The 25,715-nt window shown below is 42.2% G+C and overlaps 1 protein-coding gene across 7 annotated transcripts in view; it reads right to left on the minus strand.

The window, feature by feature from the left end:
• The window catches only part of LOC146688981 (uncharacterized), a 94,557-nt gene that overhangs the window by 15,602 nt on the left and 53,240 nt on the right, over positions 1-25,715 (minus strand). For 5 of the 7 annotated variants that reach the window (XM_085435900.1, XM_085435899.1, XM_085435896.1 and 2 more), the window contains exons 3-4: positions 25,406-25,499; positions 4,828-4,900 (exon numbers count right to left, since the gene is read on the minus strand). The exons of 1 other annotated variant lie outside the window; for it this stretch is intronic. In XM_085435900.1, the coding sequence (XP_085292026.1) occupies positions 4,882-4,900; positions 25,406-25,499 (113 nt within the window). In that variant the 3' untranslated portion in view covers positions 4,828-4,881. Of the gene's footprint in view, positions 1-4,827; positions 4,901-25,405; positions 25,500-25,715 lie in introns of those variants that run through there. One more of the 7 variants, XM_085435902.1, reaches the window with a different exon arrangement.

Genomic DNA, 25,715 nt, shown 5'->3' on the forward strand with positions numbered 1-25,715 from the left:
AGCCTAATCACTCTAGACCCGAACCCATCGGGAATTAAACCTGCAAAACCAAACAGTCACTGTGGGAGCTGGCTGGGAGCTGGCTGGCATCTGCTGGGGCCACTCCATCGGCTGCTGAGGGGAAAGGAACGTTGCAAATGGCGCGAGAACTGTGCTGTTTTAATGGACTAAAATCCACGACCTGGGTAGATTTATTGCCAAACCTGTTGTGCCATTAAGTAGCCAGGACATCAAGTAAAAAACAACAACAAAAAAAACAACAACAACAAATAACAATAATAATACAAATGTTTCAAAGTTTTACTAAACTAAACGTATCTTGAGGAGAACTACCTCCTTCAATTCCTGTGAGTTATTCTATTCAGGGCTTTGATTTTTCATTGTAAATCCGACAGGATGGAGGTGTCAGAGTTGAATGCACGTACACACAGGAACACTTTCACGACCATTATATTAAAAAACGTCTAGAAAATTTAACACTGCACGACTACGGAGAGACCGACAAACGCTGATGTATGACAACATAAAGGAGGTTAAGACAGCGAGAGGCCAAGAGTCAGTCTGAAAATGTCACCGTAATGTGCTTGAAGTAACATTAAAGCTCTTCTCCACCATTCACGCTACAGTGCTGTGTTAACTTTAAAATTAATGGGGATTTTCCAGTGTTTAAAGTACAGTAGCTTGTTAACTCCAGTATCTGTTAAGCCACACTGGGCCCCTTCTCCACTCTCTCTCTCCAGATGCCCTCATTAATTTTAGATTGGCTCTAAATGAGTCTCCTTCATCGCAGCCAAGGGTTTGTAAATTGGATTCATTTATATTTAAATTGTGAAACAGGCGTGGTTAATGAGAGAGTCGTTATTTTGGGGGGTTATTTCAGATTGGGCCGATAGCCGGGGCAGCTCAGTGCTGTGCTGAACTAAAACCATCAGAGTAGAGGCACACGTGATGTTGGGCTTAACGTTTTCTCTAACACAAAAAAAATTAAACATGTTTAAATTAGATATATATTTTGAGGCACGTTGTTAATGAAAACGGTAGAATGTACAAGCACCTTGGCATCACCGTTTATTCTTTAACTTTAGAACATCACTTGGATCTAAGCTTCTAAAATGTTTTCTGTATGAAAATGTGAACAAAATTAGGGAGGAAAAACAACCGCCGTGTGTTTGTGTCCTTTGTTAACACCTAATTTAACACTCTTAAAACTAATGTGTCACTCTCAACGCATCTGTGTGGTTTTCAGCGCCGCATGTGCCAAAAACAAGCCGGTGAACGTGTTGACTTAACAGGTGCCTCTATCAACACATGACGCCCTGGCAAAGCAGCGGGACGCCTCTCAACCTAAACTGCTAAAACTAGAGTGTTGAAAGTGCCACATCTGGGGGGGGGAGAGAACACGAGGTGAGACGACAGAGATGTCCCCCCACCCCAACCCTCTCATAAAACCCCCAAATCACACAGTGCTTTACAGCTGTACATCTCCTTGCAAGGCTTCTTACAGCTCTCGGCGTCCTATAGCAACCCCCAGCTTCTCCCTGCTAGGAATTTGACTGTTAGGAATCTAAGTGCCAGGCGTTTAAAACCTGAGGAATGCTATTGTTCTGGTCACAGCTGCACTAGCACTGGCCTGGCTACTGCTGCCACTGTGTGCGTGGGGAGGGAAGAGGGGGGGGGTGATGGTGCAGGAGGAGGAAGAGGGCGGGAGAAGTCGAAGGTGTGAAAAAGGCAACTTTACGTGTTTTCAGTGCTCTGCGGTCTCATGACAAAGCAGCACATAGTTGACAGTAAGTTGACACATTCCTCCAGCCCGGCCTCCTCTCTGACTAACTGCCCTACTACTCTTCTAATCTTCTTACAGCATGAGATGCTTCACTGTATGTAGGTTATATCTGAAGCTTTAAAATAATATATCAGATAAATGTGCACAACACACATGCTTGGAACTGATAAACACACAATGGTATGTATGCAGCGATGCAGTGGAAGATTAAAACTGCTAGTAGTATATAGAGATGGCACGATACCACTTTTTTATGTCCGATACCGATACCGATATCATAAATTTGGATATCTGCCGATACCGATATGAATCCGATATAGTGTTTTTTAATCAACAAAACTGTTTTTTAAATATCTTGCTGCATTTTGTATAAGTTCATACTCAAGTTTAAAACAACAACTACACTAAAGCTATTCTGTTATACCTGTATCCAAAAAAAAATTTCATAGTTCAGCAATACTGATCAATCTAATAAACTTAAACCTACACCATCCTCCCTATTCTGGTATTTTAAAGAGTACTTAGCATATATATTAAGCAACCTAACTAATAGGGTTCCAACTCCCAGCAACAACAAAAATAAATAAATAAAAAAAAGGGAACCACCCCCCACCCTCCACCTCATGATGCTTAATCGACGTAATCAACCTTAATTTGATGCAGTGTGGAAAAAAAAATGCACAGAAATCAATTATTTTTCAAGAAATATTAAATAGATTCAACATCTTTCTTCAACAAAATTGCAGACTGCACAGATGGTACCTTCCCAAAGGAAAATGTACTATAGCTTACTAGGGTGTATATATTAGACTTAATAGTTACTATATACAGTAATGGACTTCTATTCATTTTGCATCAAATTAAAACTTTGGCTGTCAGATAATTATTTATTAAAAGCTCGACATTTTAAATGAGAATAAGAAAGAAAAGTATGTCTTTGTGCCCCCTTTTCCCTGTTAATGCCCTATCGGCCCCCCTGGCTAAACTTTGCTAGATCCGCCCCTGCACAGTTACCAGCTGTCAGCTACGTAGAAAAAGATCCTCGAGTAGAAAGTAATATTAAATAAATTCTAACAACAGCTTATAGAGCTTAAACGTGCTGCTGTTGTTCAGCCGCTGGTTTCCTCTTTCTGGTGCAAAGTGGGCCAAAAGCAAACAAGAGAGACGTACTCCCGACAGAAAAGCCGATCAGCTGATCGTTAAGCAGTTTCATGATTGAAGTAGCAGCAAGAAGAGGCAGTCGTTTGTTAAGCTTAACGCAGGAATGCTTTACAAACATTCAGAGATGGACTTACACACTTGCTTTACTTCTCTCGGGGATAACTTTGTCGGAGATGAAATGCGGGGTTGCTAGCGAAGCTCCACATGCTATCCAGACCACCGACAGGTCCCGCATGCCACAGCCGCTCTATCACGTGATGCATACTGCTCTGACGTGCTAACGTTCTGAGGTGAGTTACGGCGTGTTGCAAGTTTTGTGAGGTGCTTTCGTGATATTTAATGGATCGGATTACATTTTTTATTTTTCTCCGATATCCGATCCAGTAATTTAGGTCAGTATCGGACCGATACCGATACGTAATATCGGATCGGTCCATCTCTAGTAGTATAGTTGGTGTTAGGTAAGCCCATACAGGAAATTTATAGTAGTTGAGGACAGGGCATTTTAAAGCTTCTTTTAAAAACAAAAGACATTTGTTGTCTTTTATACAGCTTGGCTCCAAGATGGGTTTCGCTCTCACAAAGCTAATTTCCCACTTTGTGACATCTGACATGTTGATTCTTTATACCGCTGCTGTTTAATTTGGATGAAGGCAATAGTAGAGGTCTGGCAGCTTTGAGTAACAGGCATGTGTTTTTTCACTAGTAGAGCTGGTCAGTTTCTCTGCTTAAGCATATTTCTTTAAGGCTAGTCAAAATTAGCAAGCTAACGAAGCTAGTGCTACCATTAGCTAGCCTTTCCCTAGATCTACCCGCCCCCCAAACTGGCAGCCTTTAAGGTACTCCACAAATCATTAAGGGCCAGGTTTTAGTGTTAAAGACAAAGTACCGTTGGTACTGACAAAGAAACTGCAGTGACAAGACTGTGTGTAAGAGGAACTCAGAGATGTTTGCGACTGACCATGTTGCATATATATTTCTGGAAGTTCCTGGAAGTATTTCTGGAAGTAATTTACTAACACTGACATGCAGTTTACTGCTGACCACACCAATATTTAATGCTAGGAAAACAGCATGTCTTATTTTTTACGCTTGATATGAAAAAGAACAAACTGCGCCTGTGTTTAGAAAACAGTAAAACCGAGTAAAATCACTCGTAAAACTAACCACTCCCGTAAGTGCTATTTGGGACACTATTTTAATGCCATTTAATAAATCATTTAATAAACAAAACAAGAATGTGCTGTTGCTCTGGTACCAATACTAGTGTATATCCTCAAATTATTTTCAGTAGCTTTTAGCCACTCCTCGTGCAGATGGAGTTGCTCACTTTTTATAGAGATATCGGCGTACCACATCATAACGTTTGCTACTAAAATTATGTGCTGCCTGAAACAAGTAAAAGCTATTTGAGGGATGTTGGTTCATTTTCTTTTCACTTCAAATGAGCAGTTGGGTTCGGGGGTTGGGGGGGCTTTCTGCCCACTATATTGAATACAATTTTTATGTGACTGATTTTAGGTTGTTAATAAATAAAAATCAATGCCCGGCAATGTACTCTCAAGTGTGTTTGTGTGCAACTTTTACTATATAAATCTGTCAACAGCAGTGAGGATGCAAAGCTTCTCTCTCTCTCACACTCACTCTCTCCTTCTCTAGTAATTACCATCCAGCTGCTTGCAGGAACAATGCTTGGCTCTCTTCCAGACGGCTGACTTCATACACTCTGTGCCACGCTCAATTTGGAGCGCAGCGGAAGCTGGGCATGACTGGCACCCTCCAAGGCATTGCTGTCTTTTTCTATGGGACTCTGTGTGTGTTTGTGTGCATGAGTGTGTGTACGTGTTTGAGAGTGTGTATTTGGGTGTGTTCCCTAAACTTACCATTTGTCATTTTCCCATCCCTTTTCCCATTGTCCCGCTCTCTCACTCGCGTCTTCACTCTCTCGTTACATCACTAGAAGAAGAAGAAGAAGGGGTGAAAAAATGGAGTGTTGTTTTTAAGGGAAATCAGCATGTATTCTGCCTTGTTTCAGTATTCACTTGGAGATCTGTTTAGGAGCAGACCCAGAAGGAAGATTGCCACATACAGATGCTCAGATATATTTAATGGATGATCAGCAGAGTACAGAAACACGATAAAATCATTCATTCTGTGTGTTTAGCAGAGCAGATGTGGGTGAATTCATAGAAGGCAGATTTATGAAAACACTCTGGCTTGGTGAAAAGCTGCTGAGACTATAAGGTCAGAGTTCACAGTGAATCCATGTATACCCACAATAGTTCCCAGTGTTTCCTGATGCAAGGCTGTGTTACCAGGCAACGAGTAGTGTTCGGGGGCTAGTAACTTGCTGACTCCCCCCCTGTGCACTTCAATAAAGTTTAGATTCAGAAAGTTAAAGGTGACTTTGGTTAAAACGACTGCAAACTTTGCCTAAAACTAACGTCACAGCAGATCCACTCCCAGCTGTCTGAATATGAGGAACTCCCTCATTATGCGGGTCAGAGGAAACTATTGTTATCACTCCACTACAACACACACTCACAGACAGACAGCGTGAGGAGGAGGCGGGATGAGGGCACAACTCAGACAGAAATCGCTCAACACATATCTTTATATGGCTCCCTGCAGTCGCTCTATACAACTGTACACACGCACACACAAGCACACCCGTGCAAACAAAAAGCACGTACATAAACACGTACATAGTGCTCCCCTTTCAGACCCTGTCTTGGCTGAATAGGGGGCAGTACGAGCGGACTCTTCCTCGCAGCATAATGAAGAACTGTTTGGGTCCAGTACGCCGAGTTACGCCGATTTCACTGCCCAAAATAAGCCTCAAACATGCGCAAACACGAACACACACACACATACTACCAGGCCCAGTCTGGCTCTTACTGTTTGGGACAGAGGGGCATTTAAAGAGGCGAGATAAACAGCAACAGTTGCTAATTGTTGCGTAACAACTCGACAAGGACAGAGCAGCGCTAAAACAGAAAGTCTTACAGTTTCATTTTGATTTGGGATTCAAGGCTGTCTCTTGACACTGGGTTTGACCACGTTTTTAAGGCGATACATTTGCGAATATACATGGCGATTTTCTGCTTTTTTTTTCTCATGAAGAAGACAGAATCCTTTTTATCCAGACATCGATCATATGGAATTAAAATGGGATTGAGATGTTTAGTTTTACAACCATATTGAGCCACCACCTAAACAGGCAGAAAGATATCATTGAACATTTAAAATAACAATAATAATAATAAATCAAAACTATACAAGGCAGGATATGTGATGCACAGACAAAAAACTAATTAAATATTTTTCCAACTGCATAAAAATGTGCTGTGGATAAATGGTAATCTGTGTGTAATCCCCTCTTTAAGTGCTCTCACTAAGTGCTCTCATGCGCTCGTATGACTGGACAGGTAGAGCAATGGAAAATGAAAGAGGACAGGCTGGAAAACTGTAAGATTTACTTTGCTGCTAGCTAAACAAGATAGCTTTAGCTTGAATTTAAGCTGTCAATAATTTATAGCTGTTTGCAGCATCTCTTAGTCTTTCATCAGTCTCACATTTTGCTATCTAAACTTGTTATTGCATCATTATTAACACCTGCATCAGCACAGTGACAGAACATTAATGTAAATTACACCACAAAAACAGTAATGTCATTCCCCATTTGCAAGGCATATGACTGAGGCTGGTACAGCGTGGCACAGGACCAGGCCAAAGCAAACAGAGGTGTGTTTCTGATTTGACTGCTCGCTCAGTGCCGTTACAGAGTTAATACAGACGCTCACATAATGCAGTGTGGCTACCACCAATCAGCGGTGGTATTTTTGGAAAGTGAAGTAAAGAAATCTTGCACCCCTCGATATTCCTTCCCACTGTCGCCAAGTGCTTGCTCGTAGCGGGTCGTTTGATTGTTGGGGTTTGCTATATAGATATAACTGAATTGAATTTTATCACAAAGCTGGTGTAAGCTGTCATTTCCTAAAAAGTCATAGGGTAACTTCCTTAAAAGGGAGTTACAGGAGCATGCTATAAAAGAAGGTGTGCAGTTGGTTTTAGTTTAATCACGTTTGAATTGGTAAAAATTAGCTTAAAAAATCACGACCACCAGTTTTTGCAGTGTAGTTCTACAGTCATGGGCCCCGTCCCTGTGAGATTACTTCTACTAATATACACTGAGTGGACATGTAAGTTTGTCACGTATGCAGGTATGTATGCATCTATTGACCTGTGAGCACAAATGCATACGTGTTCATTTCTGGGTATCTGTGTGTGGATGCGCACATTAATGCACGTCCGTGTAAGTGTGTGTGTGTGTGTGTGTGTGTGTGTAATGGCAGTGGGCCCCCAGGGCTGGGCCCCCCACAGTTTCCAGCAGGATTGTGGGTAGCTGGGAGAGGGTTTGGATTCTGGCTTTGTCTGTCTCTGTGTGCTGACATCACTGTGCTGATGGCACCAAATCCCTGTTCTACTGCACGCAGCACTTTCTATACAAAACACAAATACAAACACACATTCTCACACATGCGGACACATGGTACAAGTAATGCCAACTTAGCCAAAAAAAAAAGAAAAAAATGCGCTTTCTCTTTTTGACACACATCCAGACATCCATGATGCGGCTATGCCATCATACCGTGAGCTTTTTAGCAGATATTTGACGCTGTCGTCGACCTGTAGATTTTTATAAAGCAATGACAGCTTGTTTTCAAACTAATGATCACCAAACTGACATTCAGTCACCAGTTAAAGATAAATTTCAATAATTCCTTAAAGTTTTCCACACTGACTTTTTCAGATTCATCCAAGACAACATTAAAACATGCACGCACAAGGATATTATGATATTCATGGTATTTACATGTTTTCCTACATACTGAGTATTTCACTGTTTCCTCTCAGCAGCTTGTGCCACACACGAGTCTATTTGCTTCTAAGCTCAACTATCTGACTGCGTCTTTACATAGCCTGGTTAAATATTAACTGAGAGCCTTTCTCTTCCCTCTAGTGCTGTCTTTGGTATGTATGCAGCTAGCAGGAGGGCGGGAGGCGTCGGGTAATGACGGTGACAACACTTCCCCCTCAGCCTAGAGGAAATTGGTAATTGGTTTTGTAAAAAGTACATCGCTAAATTGTTTATTGGTTGCTTTAATTTGTTCGATAGAGAGAAACGAGGCCAGCGTCAACGTGCCAGAAAAAAGTGTTTACCAGGGGAAAAAAGTTTCAAGGTGATAAATGATGATACCAAACAGGTTGCCTTGAGATTTCAACTGAGAGTCTGAAGCTGCAGCAGGATGAGTTCTTCTCAAATGGGAAGAAATGTTACATTTTAATGCATTCAAAGTGTTGATATGAACATATTTAAGAAAAAAAAAGAGAACCGGAGCTATGTTTCCTAAAGATCCCATTGTGAATTTGTTTTCCATTTCATTCTTGGATAGGGATACAGTGTCTTGCTCAAGGGACACTTCAGGGTAGCAGCTGCCTGCTGACGCAGATTCACCCTACATCCTCTGTTTGAATAGCAGTCTCTAAAAACCACTCATCCTGCTTGATGCCCTCGTGTGGTTTTGTACTTTGCAGGTCATACAAGGGCTTAATATCTACACACAGAAATACCACGAGAAAAAAAGCATGAACATCAAGCACACACACACACGCACACACTGCTCCTAAGAACCCCAGAAAGCGATTGGGATGGACCCAGCACTCAGAGCCACTCAAAGCCAATCAAAGCTGATGATAGCACAGACGTTTATACTATCCATCAATCCACTGCCTCTCTCTCTCTCTCTCTCTCTCTCTCTCTCTCTCACACACACACACACACACACACACACACACACAAAAGCATTTTTGAAAACTGCCTTCTTCAAGTGATCTCCATCCACATATCACTGAGGAGGTAAAGGGTTATCATGGTAACGGAGAAAATGTGAGCACAATGATGCCAATGGTGCATTTGTACTACCGGAGAAGTGAAAGACTAACTCATAAAAGATTGATCAAACATTCATTTGGCAGGGTGAGCTTTCTGCGGAGATGCTGGCTTACAGGTGAAACACAATGTCCTGAAGTGTTTAGGTGAATTCTGAATATATCAGAGGAAGGCTCTGCGCTCTGTCCTCTGATGAACAGTGGGTGAAATGTATTTGTAAAAGGAACTCAAAGTGAGTAGATGGGTTGAAGCCTGGGTTGCCATTCTCTACATGTGACGCACGGGGAATCTGATTAGCACTGAAGTCATAGTTTTACTGAGTTTTACTGTGCTGCTGTTCATACGGCACTGTGGAAAAGAAAAAGTGAAGAGGACTCAAACTATCAAGGCAACACGATTCAGTTCCTTTTAGTGTTGTTGACTTTACTTTGATTTTAGACAACACTTCTGGGAACCTGAATGTCCTCGCTCACCTAATTACTCTCTTGAGGTTAATAATAAAATTCTTGCTCAGCGGCATGTTCCCTGAGCCTGGGTTTGTGTTTCCTTCAGGAAAACTGGTGATCTTTAATTTGCTGGGTAAATGTGATAAGCACTACACCGACACACTGCTACAAGACACTCTTCTTTTATAAATAAATGTTATTATGTCCCCATAAACATATGTAAGGAATACTGAATAAAAAATTGAATAGAACACAGCAGCATTTTTTAATCTGCGAAACAATACATGGTTCTGAACAGATAAACGTCTTCCTGCCTGGTGTTGATTACAGTAACTTATGTGTGTTATACGATATAGATGCAGTCTACAGATTGTAGTTCAGATCTTAGCTTTATGAAATATTTTCCAATAAAATTAAAAATCACTGCATTTCTGAAAACGACTAGCCTTTGACGTAAGCTCACAAGATTTTTTGTTGCTGCTGTCACATCTTTAATCTTTAAAGATAATCAAATGATAGCTGTCTTTTTCTTTGTTCTTTATGAGGATAAAACTTACATGCAGATGATTAATATACTGGCAAGGTTGTTTTGTTGAATGTCCATATATGTTTACTTTATTCCTTTAAAAGTTTTAAATCAACTTCTCTATCTATATCTATCTTTCTAGCTGTCCATTTCAACAGACTCACTTTATTGGACTCATTTAATCCTGCACTTTAGATTTCTCACTCACAAAGAAGCAGTTTACTCTGGGTTTATTTACCCTGGTGGAAAAACAGTCTTATTAATGAGCTAAATCTTATTAATTGCACTCATTTCAAAGAACCTTGAATGATGAATGGGCTGTTTTATTTCATTCAAAAAGTTTAATTTTTAGTTGTCCCTTTCCAAAAATTGTTTAGTCTCATGATTCAAGGTTTTCTACACGAGGGTTAAAAAAGTCTACTTCATTTTTTTTTATTTTGTAAATTCTGATAAACAAAATCATATTTTTTTATGATTTTGGGGAAAAAAAGAATCTACTTTACACCAAAAAAAACATGTCATAATTTTAAAGCTGACAGTTTTTGAAGACTTTACAGGTTTAGGAGTTTAAAATGTCCCAAATTTGAATACGATCAAATATTAGTTGGGAAAAATTTGCTCAAGGCACACTTTTCCTTCATAGATATTGGTTAGTAATTTTTCTATCTGTTTTCTTTTACAAAAGAAAATACACATATAGAGAATTCACTTCCAGGTTAACCTGTTTTTCTTCAAAATATTTCAGAAATGCTGTATTAATCACATCAGAACGATTAAAGGGTAACTTTTTTGTTTCAGTCAAAAAAGGATGGATGGATGTGAGACACAGATAATCTAACAAACAGCAGACACTCACGCAGTGCGCACATCTGCCTTCATCTGCCTTAAACCAAATTTCGCAACATGTGAAAACCTTCTAATAAACTTTTAATGACCACTCCGCGCACACAGCCCGTCCTTTGAGTGCTGCTTCTCTTTCTCTCACCCACGCACACACACAGAAGGTCCTGTCAGGGCTAACTAAGCGCAGTGGCGGGCAGGGCAGCATTTGGATTGGCTGGACAGGGGTTACCGGGGGTTACGGTGGATTTGGTGGACCACCTGCTGAGCCTCAGCCGCCAACTGACTAAAAACATTTACATCAGAAACCACCCAGGATAGGGAAAGAGAAAGAGAGGGGAAAGAAAAAAAAGAAAGTAAAACTAAGAGACGGAGGAAGTTGAGACAAGAAGCACTATTCATGGAAACTTTACTCGTCATCTGCTCAGTTAACCTGACTCATCTCTTGTTTTTACAGATGACTGTTGTGCCACAAGAGAATAAATCAGTTTATCGCGTACAGCGCAGGTTCCAGTAGCGGTTGTTTAACTAATACCGATTCAGCTTTACAACCTGTTCACTCACTTTTGTTTTACAATAGTTTATGATGAGGAGTCCAAACCTGCAGCGGCAGTGTGGAAGCAGTCGAGGGCTTCTGCGCCTGCTCGGAGTGCAAGCATTTGTCGGAGACTGATGGGCTGAAACTCTTGCCCAATAGCCAGATTGTTTAAGGTGTGAGTGGACACACTGCCAGAGCTGTTAGTGTGCACGGGGAGACTTTGGCTTACAGTCAACGGGACAACAAAGTTTCATTGACAAGGCTTTGGTGACCGTTGAGCCTCGCTGGGCCAGAATTAATGGTTTTGTTTTTTGGGGGTGGTGTCTGTATGCTGCTAGTACTGTACCAGCTCCTCTGATACGTGGACGGGGAAGACTTGAGCTTTAACAGCTTTAGATGCACTTTTATTTTTCCTGTCAGTACAATGGTGGTACTTTTCAACAAGTTAGGACATCAAAATCCGCTGTCAGGTAAAATTTCCTTCAGAAAAAAGAGAAGGATAAGAGATGAAAGCAGACACTTTCTTTATGTTTACTCCCCTCGATTTCTTCCACTTTTCAGACGTAAAAGCTTTGAAACATCCATTAGCATAAATCAGCATTGAGGTGTGGGTTTGCTGATCATCATACTAAAGGACTGAAAGTGATTGAAGTCAGTGAGCTGCAGAAAATCCCAGCACAACAATGTCCGATATCACTCATAATCAGCTTAATTTTGATCCGAGAAATCTCTAAAAGTTCTGACACCACAACTGTTTTAGTAGCAGAGCTTTGCAGTGGCCCTTGCCCCTCCAAATACATCAATTCCCCCTCCGGATCCCCTCATGTATAAGGGCCCAGGCCCATACGGGGGTCCCCTCAACACCCCTACTCTGTCTTTGGCTCTGTGTGTGTCGGTGTGTGTGTGGTTGGGGAGGGGGGTTAGTCTGACCCGCAAACTGACCTCCTCAAACTTCAAACTGAATACTTCTGGCAGTTACCACGACGACAGAGCTCTCCAAGCCTTATCCTACTTACCGAGACGAGACGAGGAGCGAGGAAGAGGTGGGAGGAAGGAGAGCAGGAGCGAGGGAGGTAAAGAAGGAGAAGAGCGACAGAGAAAGAGAGAGAGAGAGCGGTGTGGACAGAGAGAAAGATACTGGTGGGGGGGTGGGGGGGCAAAGAGGGAGGCAGGGAGGACAGCCAGGCAGAAAGCGAGAGTTGCTGCTGTTGCATCTCTGTGTTTTTCATGAGTAGACAGTTTACTGGGAGATTATTCACAGTCTGGTATTTAGCCTTATTAGGCCACTGCTCCCAATGCAGACTTCCCTCCCATCATCCACTGCCACATTGGAGATTTTTTTATATATTTATTTGCTTGTTTCACATTTCCTTCACCTTTGTGTACATTCAACTTTTAGTAAATGCACAGTTTGCACTTTTTTCCCCTCTTTAAACGGAAGAAATAATTCAGGGTGGGTTGTGCGGGGATCTGGAAGGAAAAGTCCTGTTGGTTTTCATTGGATAGCGTTAGGCAGTTGGAGCACTCCCAGAGCTTGGGGAGAAAAAAAAGCGACTGATTGAATTGTCAGAACAAAAGATGAGCAGGTTTGTCAAAGGCACACATTTGTGTAAACAAAACCTGGAAGAGTAACTTTCAGGAAGCATTGTGCTGAGATAAATCCAATCACAGAGCCTACAGCAAAAGGTTGAAATCAGTCCAGCTGCAGATTTTGGATCACGGTTGTTAAATGATTGCTTAATTAGAGGCAGTAACCTTTGTAATCAAGGTTTAAACACTTAATACAGTTGGGGAGAGGTTTTGGTTTAAAAAAATGTATCATGACAATAAGTGGGCAGGTTTCTCTCTACCGGTCGACACTTTGACACTTTCCTAGTCCAGTCCACAGTTACAGAGTTGTTCGAGCATCTATCCCAGCTAACGGGGGAAAGCGACCAATAACTACCGGGGAAAAAACAAAAGCTCTTTCTTACTCTTCTCTGACCCCATGTAAAGCAAGGCTTGTGACTAATTTCAGTGCAGATAATGCACTTAATTTATAGCCACTACATCGTGTAATCAACATTTCTTTTAATTTACTACCCATCCACGCAACAACCATGACCTCCTTCATCTGAGGACTGTGACTGTAAATGGACTGGCACTTACATGCTGCCTTTCTACTCAGTTGAGTGCTCAAGGCGCTTTCTTCTGCAGGTCTCAGTCACTCGTGCAATCACCCAATCGCGCACACATTCACACAGTTGCATCAGGAACAACTCAGCTTTCCCGAAGACACTTTGGCACACGGGCTGAAGGAGATTATGAGGAGTCAGGCATCGATCCACCGACCTTGCCATTCGTAGACAACCTGCTCTCCCACCTGAGCCACACTGTTTGTTTTTTTAAAGGAAAGCATCTATGCCAGTTTTTGTTGATGATCCAAAAGTTAGAAATAAGCAAGTTAATTAAAAATAATAATGATAATAATAATGCAGTATGTTAAATTTGCCACAGCTCTAATTTGTGCCCCTGAATGGCTTCTTCTCCATAGCAACCACATCCAAGGCTAATAGATATTGTAGTATTTCAAGCAATCAGGCATACCAAAGTAAATGGAAGAAAGTTGTAATAGTAGCCTTTATATGAATCCATAATACTTTTAACTATTCGAGAGTTTTCCACGCTTCTTTGTTTGAGAGCACTGAAGACTGGACTGGTGAAAACGATGTATGGATTCGCACCTCCTTCTGCTTTTTTACTGTTATTGGATAATTTGCCGTTACTTTGCAATTTCTAATACGCGCATTGATCGGCACGTTTGAACTTTTTCAGGCTACGCTTCTTCACACGCTGTAACCATCTTAGTAGGCAACAATTTATTGCTAATGGCTTCCTTAAAGTCACCTCCCTCCTACTGTTTAAATATCTTATAAGCTCATTAAGAAGCACAGCCAGAGGGTTCCTGCCCATCGAGTCTCAAACAAAAGTCAACTGGACTGTGTCTGATTTAGACAGTAATAGTGAAAGAATGACAGACGGAAGTAAAGCAATGAGGCCTGTCATGATTTTATGTGTGTGCAACTGTAAATGTTTGACGGCATGCGTATGCCTTGAGAAAAGCAATTCAAGAGAGATCAAAATCAATAGTCTGGGTGTTTGTGTCCCCGGGCTTGCTGTCACTCACGCACCCTAATATTAAGGCGATTGATCCATCTTTGCCTTAATCTGTGCTCAACAGCTTCACCTGGCTCATTCCCAGGGCGACACAGTCTACAAAGAGACTCAAAACTCCCAGTAATGGGACAGCCGGCCCTGCTTCTCCATCCCGCTGTCTGGTTTCTTCTCTCTTGTCCTGTCCTCACTTTTTATAGCCATTCATGTCTCTTCTTGTATTCCCCTGATTTATTTTGCATCTTTTTATCCTATCACATTAAATATAGCTGCTACATATTGCCCAGGCTGACCTGTCTTGTCCTTCCTTGTCCTGCCAAGTCCATCCCAGTCTTGTCCCATCCTTTCTTTTGCTGTCTTAAATTCCAGCTATCCTCCTCCCTTCCTGTCATGCCTCTCATGCATACAGTGATTGTGGAATCCTAAAAGTCCTTTTGGTAGGAAACTGAAATTTTGACTGTGAAACAAACACAAACAGTTACTAAACCTCCTTTAAATCACCTTTTTATCACTACATTGCAATGCCACCGTGTCATCATGACTTAATCTGCGCTTGTTTAGAAGTCACTGTAGTGATGATCTCAACATCGAAAATGAACAGCATAATCTTTTAAGTGTGTCCTGAGGGACACAGTGGGGTAGAGGATGATGTTCGCATTAAAGCGGCGGCTGTGAACATAAACCGCAGGCTGTCTGGACTAACAGTCCGAAACGCTCCCTCGGGGCGGCGCTGTACGTTTGAGCTCCGTCAGTCTGTAAATCGGTAAATGATCCCGGCTGTCATTTAATCAATATGAACAGGGAGCAGCTGTCGCACATCATCGACTCCCCTGGGGGCCGTTGTTGAGACGCAGCACTAAAAGAGAACGCGTGTGAATGCAGTGTGTGTGTGTGTCGGATCCATTTTTCACAGGTATTTATTGTGACAAGCAGTGTAGCTGCAGAGCATCCTCTGGCTTCTCAGGGTTGTATGGTCAGTGCAAAGAGAGTACTGGCTGTTGATGAATTTTGCCCTGAAGGAACAAATTTAGTGATTTGTTGATGGAAATCGACTGCCAGCCCTTTTGAAAATTAATTGTTAGTTCATCTTCTCATGTTTTATTTTATTTCCCTATAAAGACAATATCTGGAGTCATTACTGGATTCAAAATATTGTAACTGTCTTGTGGTTTCAGTGTTGCCGTTCATTTTTTTAATCTGTTTTTTTACTTCACATTTTAAAGACTGAACAAGTTTACAGTGTAACCATGAGGTCTCTTTGACTTGTAGTGATTTTTTTGTGCCACGAGTTTAACAGAAACATGATTTCAACCACTTTCTCCTTGCAGGGACTCTGAGAGACAACAAAGCCGGTAACAGGAAAGATTTCTGGATGATTTATTTATTTATTTTTTGGTGGGGGGGGGGGTCCCCCTCTTTCTCTCTCCTTTCCTTTCGCCGCCTCTCCTTTTCTTTTTCCTCCTTTCCTTTTCTCTCCTCTTGCCTCCTCTCCTCTTCTAACGTGAGACAGTGAAATCTCATCCAGCCACTCTGCCTGCCCTTACAGCCAGCAGGGAGGGACATGTCATTTCATTTGTGTGCATGTGTGTGTGCGTGTGTGTCCCTTTACTGTGCAACACACAATGACGAGAGCACAGGGAGGAGGCAGGTTGTGTGTGTGTGTGTGTGTGTTGGGGGGGGGGGTGACAGGGCTCTGATCTCTCAGATAGGGAGATAGCCACCTGATTCAAATGGCTCGCTTGTTCCCGGCAGTCACTTGATCGGCGTGTGAACTGACTCCTCGCTTATTTACAATCAAATGCTGCAGCACTGACCTGCCCAACCCAACCTATTGCAGACATCTCTCTCTCCCTCTCTCTCTCTCTCTCTCTTTCTCTCTCTCACTTTCTGCCCTATATTTGCCATGTCCCTCTCCCTCCCTCCCTCACGCACGCACGCACACCCACCCACACACATACAGGTGTACTCATAAACCTGTGATGGAAACTTCCAGCAATGAGCTGCACTGTAATGATCATGCAATCTTTTGAAATATGAGCTCGAGTAAAGGGGGTGGGTTGCGATTATTTTTTCATATTAATACATTTATCACATTTGTAAGATCACATATTAGTGATTAAGCCACTCAATCAAATAGTTAATGCTTCAGTGTACAAGAAGATTTTTTGTTTTGATGTATTTTTTTTCTGGAAAATATACGCCGGCACTATCAGTGAAGCAAATCATAATAAATGAACAACTGTAGTAAAAAAAATGTCAGTATTGTAGCCTAACAGCGCACAATGAACACTTTAAAGCTCAAATATATCTGGGTGCAGAGTTACGTTAAGGGACACACTTTCTTCAGCTACAGAACTATGGTTCCCTAGAGAGAAATGCTTTTCCCGATTGGATAAAAAGAAGATGAAGAGCATATAGTATGTTACACTAAAGCCTGGTTTCTAAGTCTGTATCTTTATGGATGAAATGAGAAACTAGGATGAATTGAGGTAAATATAATCAAAGACAAGGTGACATCTTTTTTCTTAACATCAGATTTTCAGAAATAATTAACGTTTTCATATCATCATTTATGAGTAGAGCTGATTTCTATATTTTTATAATCATTACAGTAATCTTAGTTTCTTCCTGTTTCGTGTGTGTGCTGTGCTACAAGAAGCAGCAAGACTCTAATCTAATCCAGTCCAATCTGAGCTAATCTGCACCCACTTGTGAGATAAAACAGAAGATTTTGCTGCATATCCACTACAGATCTGCAGACGGGATTTCAGACCTCGCTGAGTGACTTTTAAAGGTAGAAGAATGAAAACAGCAAATTAAAACACCATCTGAAACATTTAACGTGTAGAAAATAATAACCCTGCCCACCATTACAACCCCCAGTCTCAAATTCTTGTGAGTCTGGGAGAAACAACTTCAGTCTACTGCATCTGCTTGCCCATCCGTCCATCCGTCCGTCTGTCTGTAACTGTCCTGTCTGATTATCTCTCCCAGTTGGCCCCGAGGGGACACCCACACTGAAAGAGGCCACTCTTCCATTCAACAACAGCTTCTGTCAGAGACACGAAGAGAGGGAGACCTCAGAGTCACCAGCTCCAGAATAGCCTGATAGTGACTGATGCAATCAATCGAAATCTACACTACAGTCCGCACCATCGTCCAGCGAGCCAGATTTTACGCATAATAAAAGGAAATTGCTCTCGCTCGGAGCTGAGTAAATGCAGAAATTTTAAAGAGGGAAGGCTCCATGCCACGCCGTGTTCGCCTTCCTTTAAGACTCTATGTTTTCAATTCTTGAAAAAAAGGGGGAGAAAACACTAGTAGGATTTTGTTTTGGGCCAAATAAAGAGTCATAAATTCCCTGAACTCTGAACTGTCTGACAAATTTCAGTCAGTTTAAACCAGCACATTTGTAGCTTCTCTAGTTCCTTGCTTCAATGCAAAATGTTTAAACTCGCTAAGGATGCAGAATACAATGTAAGTAAACAAAGAGAAGGTCAGATAAATAATTCAATACTGGAAGAGTTATGGCATTTCTACGTGACAGAAAGTGATCTGCGTGTCGACACGAGTTATCAAAACAGTATCGCCGCAAATCAAAATGTGCCTGCTGCTGCTGAGGCCCAAACCATAAAACCATTTGGCAAATGACACATGGAGGATGTTTTCAGCCTTTATCTGATAGTTAGAGACCAGAGAAAATAAGGGGAAAGTGAGGGAAGACAGAAGCGGGCCCTATGTGTATGTATACACTGCGCTTGTAGCAGAGGAAAGTGTCGTGCTGATATCTCAGCAGGCTTTCAGGAACTGCACCATCTCTGTGACATGTTGTAATACAAGTCTAACCTTATAAACCCCACATGAACACATTTTCTTCCAAGTGTTCCTTAAAAACGAAACCCAGTGTTGACTGATGACATGTGCCACAATCTCCACAACAATGACAGCAGAATCCCTCTGAAATTACACTGGTTTAATTAAATATTAGTAGCACTGGGTGGTAAAAGTTGTATACTTTGTTTAAAGTGTATAACAATGTTGTTAAAACTGTAGATACACTACTAAAAGGTGGCCCAGTTTAGAAACATCCATTCAAACACTATAAACAGACATGATCAAGCCTGTTTCACTTGTTTGGGTTTGGAAAAAGTGATCAGAGTTCTCGTGGTTTTTCTGTCTGTACTGTTTGGATATTGTCCAGGTTTGATGTATGATTGTTCTTGGGTTTGAAAAGACTGAAGCCTGCTTTAACATTTATCATTTACGAACTTTGTATAATCCATAAATAAGCAAAAAAGAAATAGGTAAAAATCTCAGTTTGAGAAAAACAAAAAGGCTAGAGTTTTTTCTTTTTTTAAGAGTGTGCGTCTTTGCTTTTATTTTGAAAAGCAATCAGATGAGCTAACTGCGTTGGACCAGTCTGCAAAATATCAGACTGTTTTAAATATATTTTATCTGTTCTAGAACGGTCTTCATAATGGGTGTATGCTCTTTAGTATCATTTGGCCGGACTTTCTGCTGTACTAAAACACTAAAACCACACCTTTTCACCCATTTAGCCCCACTTTTTTTCTCAGCATGCATTTCTAGATGTGTCATATTCTAAAATAGGACAGCACCCGCCGCCCCCTCCCGATTTAATGTGCGAGTGTAGTTGTTGGTCAACAGTTGGGTCGGGGGGCCAGGCAGAGGGAGGGGGGCCCGGGAACAATGGACTGTGCTGTTGTGCTGGACTCGGTGGAGAGAGAGGGAGAGAGTCGGGCTGATGACAGAGTGAAAGAGGTTAGTGTCTATGCTGGGAAATGAGACCAGAGGAGGGAGGGTGGTGGTGGTGGGGGTTCCTGTGTCTGTTGGCTTGTTAATGATGATTCAGTCCCATCAGCTCAACAGCCTTCTCTATCAAAGAGTCTCCGAATGCCTGCAAACCACCTCCAGCTATGGTGCCCCGACAGAAACAGGCTCCTGACAGTAAACCTGTCAGCTACACTCATTCTAACATGAAACAATATGTCGCTGTCACACTCATCTTTGGCTTCATGCGCGGAAATCTGGTGCAAAAATTCAAATCAATCAAAATTTGTCTGCCACGTGTTTCCTGTGCAATCGGTATTTTATTGTTTGACTTTTAACAGTTTGGAAAATAAAGAGTGCCGGAAAAAAAAGAAAAAAGAAATAAATGCTTAAAAAACGTCGGTTTTCTCCATGTGGAACATGAATAAAGGGCTTGAGAGCTTCGGTGATGCTCTCGGCTGTGTAGACTAACGAACACTAAATGTATCCAAAGACTGACTCTGGGAGCAAAGAAATCGAGACCTCGGTTTCAAATTCGCCCTAATTCGAAAAGTGACGCTGTCGAAAATCAAAAGTACGACACCTCAGCCAAGTGGATCGAAACTTTCACCGGTGGGGGGTGGTGGCGGTCGATGGGTGGGTGTGGTGGGTTATAATGAAAGAAAAAGCCAGTCACTGCAGCACAGATCGGCCCTTTCTGTGTCTCAGCAGAACACCCCACCCGTCCACTTTCCCTCTCCTTTTCCCCTCCTCCTCCCCCCCCGGGTCTCCTTGAGTTGCCTGAGCCGGCCTTGGGGTGGCAGTCAGCCTAGAAACCCGCTCATGTTGTTCCAGACAAACGACATGCTGTGGGAGTCGGGAAATTGTCGCTCTGTTTTATAAAGTCTACAGAAGAGAAATGCATATTATTATTATTATTATTATTATTATTATTATTATTATTATTATTATTATTATTATTATTATTATTTATTCATTTATTTATTTATTTATTTTTAATTGAGATTATTGACTGAGTTTATACCTTTCTGCCTTTGAATCACTTCCGATGTCCACTCTTTATTTATAATCGGACATTGGGTGGACTTTCCCGACAAACTAGTATATGTAGAGGATGCTTTAGTGCACGCTCACCGCCCTCACCAGTCTCCTAATATCCGGACAAGAAAGGACCGATTTTCACTTGTAACTGCAGGAACGGACCTCACACCGGTCACCTGTTGCTCTAAAGAGACGAAAAAGCATAAATATGCGCGATACTGGTTTGATTAAGACACCTTTGCGCACCGCCAGCGTCACTAGCAGTGCGTAATCTCTGGCTTTCCTCTAATCGCTTTGATTTTTTTTCCTTTCTTTTCTTTTTTTTTTTAGCGATCATATAGCTCTTGAGTGAAACTCCTGAATTGGAGCTGCATTGTCCTCTCCCCAACAGCAGCCAGCAGGCTCAGCAGCCAGCACAGCCAGCCAAGCGTTTGACGTTATTAAATAATAAAGAGATGCTGATCTGGTAGCATTGTTGTGAAGGGAAAAGGCCAATTAGCATGCCGTTATACTGTCATTATGGCTGTATTAACTCGAATTAGTTATAAGACAATGTGCTTTTTGATACTTGCATTTTGTATGTGTGTGTGTTTTTTTTATTTCTAGATTTTTTAATGAGTGTATGACAGAAATGAAGACTGAAAGTACAGCTACATTAAACCGGCATGCAAGGAAACAAAGATTAAAATAATTAAAGTTATCCTTAATTATTAAATTCGATTCGATATATATATATATAAATATATGGAGTTTAGAATTCATTCCAAATATATTGTAAGTGGCCCGTGAACAGTAAAGATTTGTTTCCTCTAATGAGCCCTCTAATTTATCGACTCTACTCGTTTTTGTGGCAAAGCTCGGGTCCGTTTTAGCGCATGGCAAGAGAGGTTTCCTACCAGGCTACAGCAACCTGCGCCAGGCCTTACGTTGTTTTAGCCAGAGGGGAAAAAAATATTCACATCCCTCTGTATCCATCCCTCTCCCAGCCTTCTTTATCCTGGCTTCAGTTTTTATACAAGAAGCAAAATGAGGCGTATATGATCAGTTCCATGATCAGCTTTAATCAAGAAAATTTAATCGATCTGCAGCCCTTACATTATGTTCCACTGAGGTTCAGGAAGCCCGGGAGGCCTTTAAGCGAGGCCTGCAGCGCTAATTTATAAAAGGCCTTAAAAAAGTAACAAAGTAAGTAGAGTGCAGGAGTAGGCTACATCACGTTTATGCAACCGCGTGGGTGTGAAACACGAGTTTTACAAGTGTCATTCGGGAACACGGAATGCAGATTTCGTAATGACATGCAGTTAGTGATGGATATTTAAAAAAGAGTTTAGGCACAATGGAAAGTAAAGCAAAAAAAACCCCCAAAACAACAACAACAATCAAGCAACTTTAATGTTACTGCAAACGGGAGTGAATTCCAAAGTTTTGTACGTGCGCGTTCACGGCCGATGGAGGACACGAAAAGAACAAAACGCGGACACCTGAGGCACCGCACGGTGAAACAGAGACACTGGTGTTTTGGTTGTGGGGATTTTTTCTTTGCTTTTTACTAAAGAGTCGTGATCCCCCTTCAAACTGTGCATGTCCTTAATGATGGCGCTCTATAAAGCTGTCAGCATCAATGAGCGGAGATGATAAACGGGAGCTGGAGCTACGAGTGACGGGGTGGGGGAGGAGGGGGAGAAGTGGTGGGAGAGGGAGTGAGGGGTGGTGGGTGGGGGCTGTCGCAGAGGCCTCGAGCCTCTGAGAATGCAGGCCGAGAGCAGCGCGAGGCTGATGGCATGCTGGTCTGTGTCAGTGTGTGGTCCTATTCACTGCAGTAGCGGGAGAGAGAGGGAGAGAGAGAGAGAGAACCCCTGCACCTGCGCTAGATCAGCAGGCTACTGGCTGCCATTCAGTCCCTCTGCGCTCCACACACACACACACACACACGGGCAGCTGAAACACACGACAGCTCTCTGCTCTGACAGTTTTGCTATTCAACTCTTCTCTGCGCTGTGATGCAGGCAGAGATGTCAGGCAGCCTTAAAAAACAAAAAGACTTGAGGGATGCAGAATAACGACGCGACACGAGAGGACGGATCTAAACAGGGCGTTTGGGATTATTTATAGAAGCGGTCCAATTTTTTTCACGTACCCCGCACCCGGCCCGAGAACAAGGGGATGGCCGGGTTCCCCCTTATTTAGGGAACCGTGATCGTGCTCTGACCGACATTTAAACATGGCGTCAGTTACACAGACAGAATGATAAAAACACACACAGATCCATGGCTGTTTGTTTTGTCTCATCACGGCTCGTTTATTACTAAACATGTTTCCCATTTAGTCTTGTGTCTGCCTTTTGTTAAAATAATAAAAATAACAATAAAAATAATAATAATTGTTATTAGCTATATAATAATAATAACGGCTTGGTTTCAAAGCCAGCGCGTGTACACTTGGTAGAGTTTTTATGTTGTAAAAAACCTGCAAGAAAAAAAAAATCATACAGCGATTTTATGAAAACGGAGATAGACGCTTCATGTGCGGGTGACGTCAGCGCCCCCCCCCCCCCCCTTATTATTTGCGTGGTGGGTGAAAAGGGAAAGTGGCTCTCGTGGGATTACAGGCCACTAAGCTCGTTGTGTTTGCGTGTGTGTGCACGCGCGTTTGGTAGGTGGGTCATTTGACCTAATTAAATAATAAATAATAATATAATCTGAACAACAAACACGGGATTTGGATTTTGTCCAGGATAAATGACAGGTCTGACTCGATCCACCGTTTCTTCATTTATTTACATTGAAATTCCAGCAGGCCTCGCTGAGCCAGTTTAATCTGAGCTCACTTCACAGCGTTTACACAAAATGCTCGGCTCCACTTTGATGTCCTGTTAGAAGCTGCGCTGCTTTTTATTTTTTACAGTCATTATATTTTTAATTGCATTTAATAGAAACACCTTTGTAACGGAACACGCACGTCAATATGGGCACAGACGCATACCAGGTTATCACAGATAACATCTGAGAGCTTATTGCTTTTCTTTTCTTTCTTTTTTTTTTAACCCGAGGCGTAAAAAAAACAGGAGGCGCGCGCTTACCACCTGTTGCAGGCCAAATATCCTCGAGCTGGGGCAGCCAGACTCTGCACGCGAGGAACAGAAGGATGGGTGGGTGGATGGATGGATGGATGGATGGATGGATGAACGGTCGGATGGGGGAGTAATGAGTGAACGAAAGGATGAAGGGGAACACCTCAACCGGGCCTCCCAGCTTCAACCTACACGGGCCAAACAAAACACACCTGACTGCGTAAAGTGCAGCAAACATACATCTGAACACTGAGACGCGTTCAAAGCGTCCCCGTGGACTAATAACACCACATGTGGGGTGTAACGTTTTAGGCAGGCCACTTAATTCCCGCTATCAGCTGTGCTGTTTGAACAGGAACGCCGGGCTCGGAGCTCAGAGCCTCTCAGACCAGCTCAGATTTTGGAAAGCACGCGGGGTTAAATGCGGGGCTAATATTTTTCTACCGAGATAGCGCGATATCAGTGTTTTCCGAGTGAACATTCACAGTGTCCTAGTTTGTGACTGCCTCGCTCACACAGAGAGCAAACCATTTACAGAAGGGTTACAAACAAAAAAAGTGGCTGGGTATGGGGCAGTAATAGAAAATAGGAGCATTAATATAATAATATAATAAAAGCTGCCCATGGCCTCAAGTCAAGCATCCTGTGTCCACATGGAAGTCTTTACCAGTCAGCCACAGGTCTTATGACACGCCACGGAAAATATAAGTTGCCCATCGAGCATGTTTGGTGTTCTTTGCCTTTTAAAGGTTTTTCCCCTCCATCACATCAAAGGTGCCACGCTCAGCCGGGAAAAAAAATGATCATTTTGCGGGGCCCCGTGGGCCTGCAGGGGCCCACGGCGCTCCTGGAAACATAACAGGAGATCTTTACGCGTCTGCTTTTTTTTCCTTTCTTTTTTTAAGCAGGAATAAAGTAATTAATAAAACAAATTGTTTATCACCAGCGCTCTCGGCTATTACAACCGATTCAACTGTTTACATCAATAATTAATGGGACTCCCAACGATCCCCTGACCTGCGAAAGGTCCGATTAGGAGGAAGCGAGAGAGGGAGGGAGATGGAGAACTGGACGGATGAATACCGAGGGGCCTCTTCATCTGCCGCTCCCCCGGGACACAGCCTGCAAGACACAACGGCCCAATGCGCGCGCGCACACACACACACACTCTCCCCCCACAGATTTAAAACCGTTTGTTAAATTCAGGGCGAGCTGTTAGCTCATCATAAGGATCATCATTATTATTATTATTATGATTATGATTGGGAGGAATCCGCCTGGTTGGCAGAAAGGTGCATGGGTGGATTATTTTGGAGTCTGTTCTGTATGCGTTTGTTTTTTTGTTTTTTGTTTATTAAGGCAGAGGGTGGATGAGGGTGGATAAGGGTGGATGGTGGTGGTGGTGGTGTGCAGCAAGTCACCGGAGAGCTTGAACCATGAGAAGCGGGGTTAACGGGAAACAGCAGGGCCCGTTTGATTAAACATTAAAATTAAAATGACCACACTCGAGTATCGGCGTGGAGCTATTACACGGCCGAGGAAAAAGCATCCCGGCCAGGCTCCCTTCAAGAGGGCTCCACCTTCAATTTCCACCTAATTGGTCTATTTCAGCCTGATAAGCCAGCTCCGTGTTTTGAAAGGAGTGAGAGAAACACAGAGAAAGCTTCCAAAACTAATAGATATTATTGTTGCTGTTATTATTATTATCATTAGTATTATCATTATTATTGGATAAACTCAATGAACGAGAGGAAATAAAGCCTGAACTCAAAGGTTTAAGCTGCTGAAAATACTCCTTAACAAACACAAAAAACACTGCAACACGGTGTCAGCAGACAATAAAAACCCACGGATGACACACATTCTCTTCTCTAATCTAAAATAACCTGGAATCAGATCTGCGCCTGGCATTAGCGCTCCTGCATGATCAGTCATCTATCAGCCTTACAAAAGAAGGCCCAGTAATCCAAGAAGAACAAAAGAAAGAAAGGGAAAAAATGTAGTTTGTATATTACATTTTTAAAAAGAGAAAGAAAAAACATCAAACCGTAAACCGGCTCTTAATAGTAATAATTATAAAAGAGGAGAAATGACAGTCTATACCTGGGGATGATGGGTATTTTGGTGGAAAAATCTTCCCCCCACTTTTTAGGAAACAGGCAACAAACTTTGGGCTTGATGTGGCCATCCGCAGGAACTAGAAAATAGAAACGTGGTTAACCACGACGCACAGTTATTTGTGGACTTTAAAGGAGGCATGTCGCCCCAAAGCTGTACTCTGTAAGCACTTAGTAGAATACTAAGAATACTAGAATTTACAGTACACATTTAAAAGAAGACGAAGAAGACAGATGACAACTTAACATGTGATGACTGCCTGGCACACAACAACTACAACAAGATAAAGAAAACC

The sequence above is a fragment of the Copadichromis virginalis genome, linkage group LG17 (assembly GCF_057382275.1).
Source record: "Copadichromis virginalis isolate Kocher_CV1m ecotype Utaka linkage group LG17, C_Virginalis_male_GT1.1, whole genome shotgun sequence".
NCBI classification, from domain to species: Eukaryota; Metazoa; Chordata; class Actinopteri; order Cichliformes; family Cichlidae; genus Copadichromis; species Copadichromis virginalis.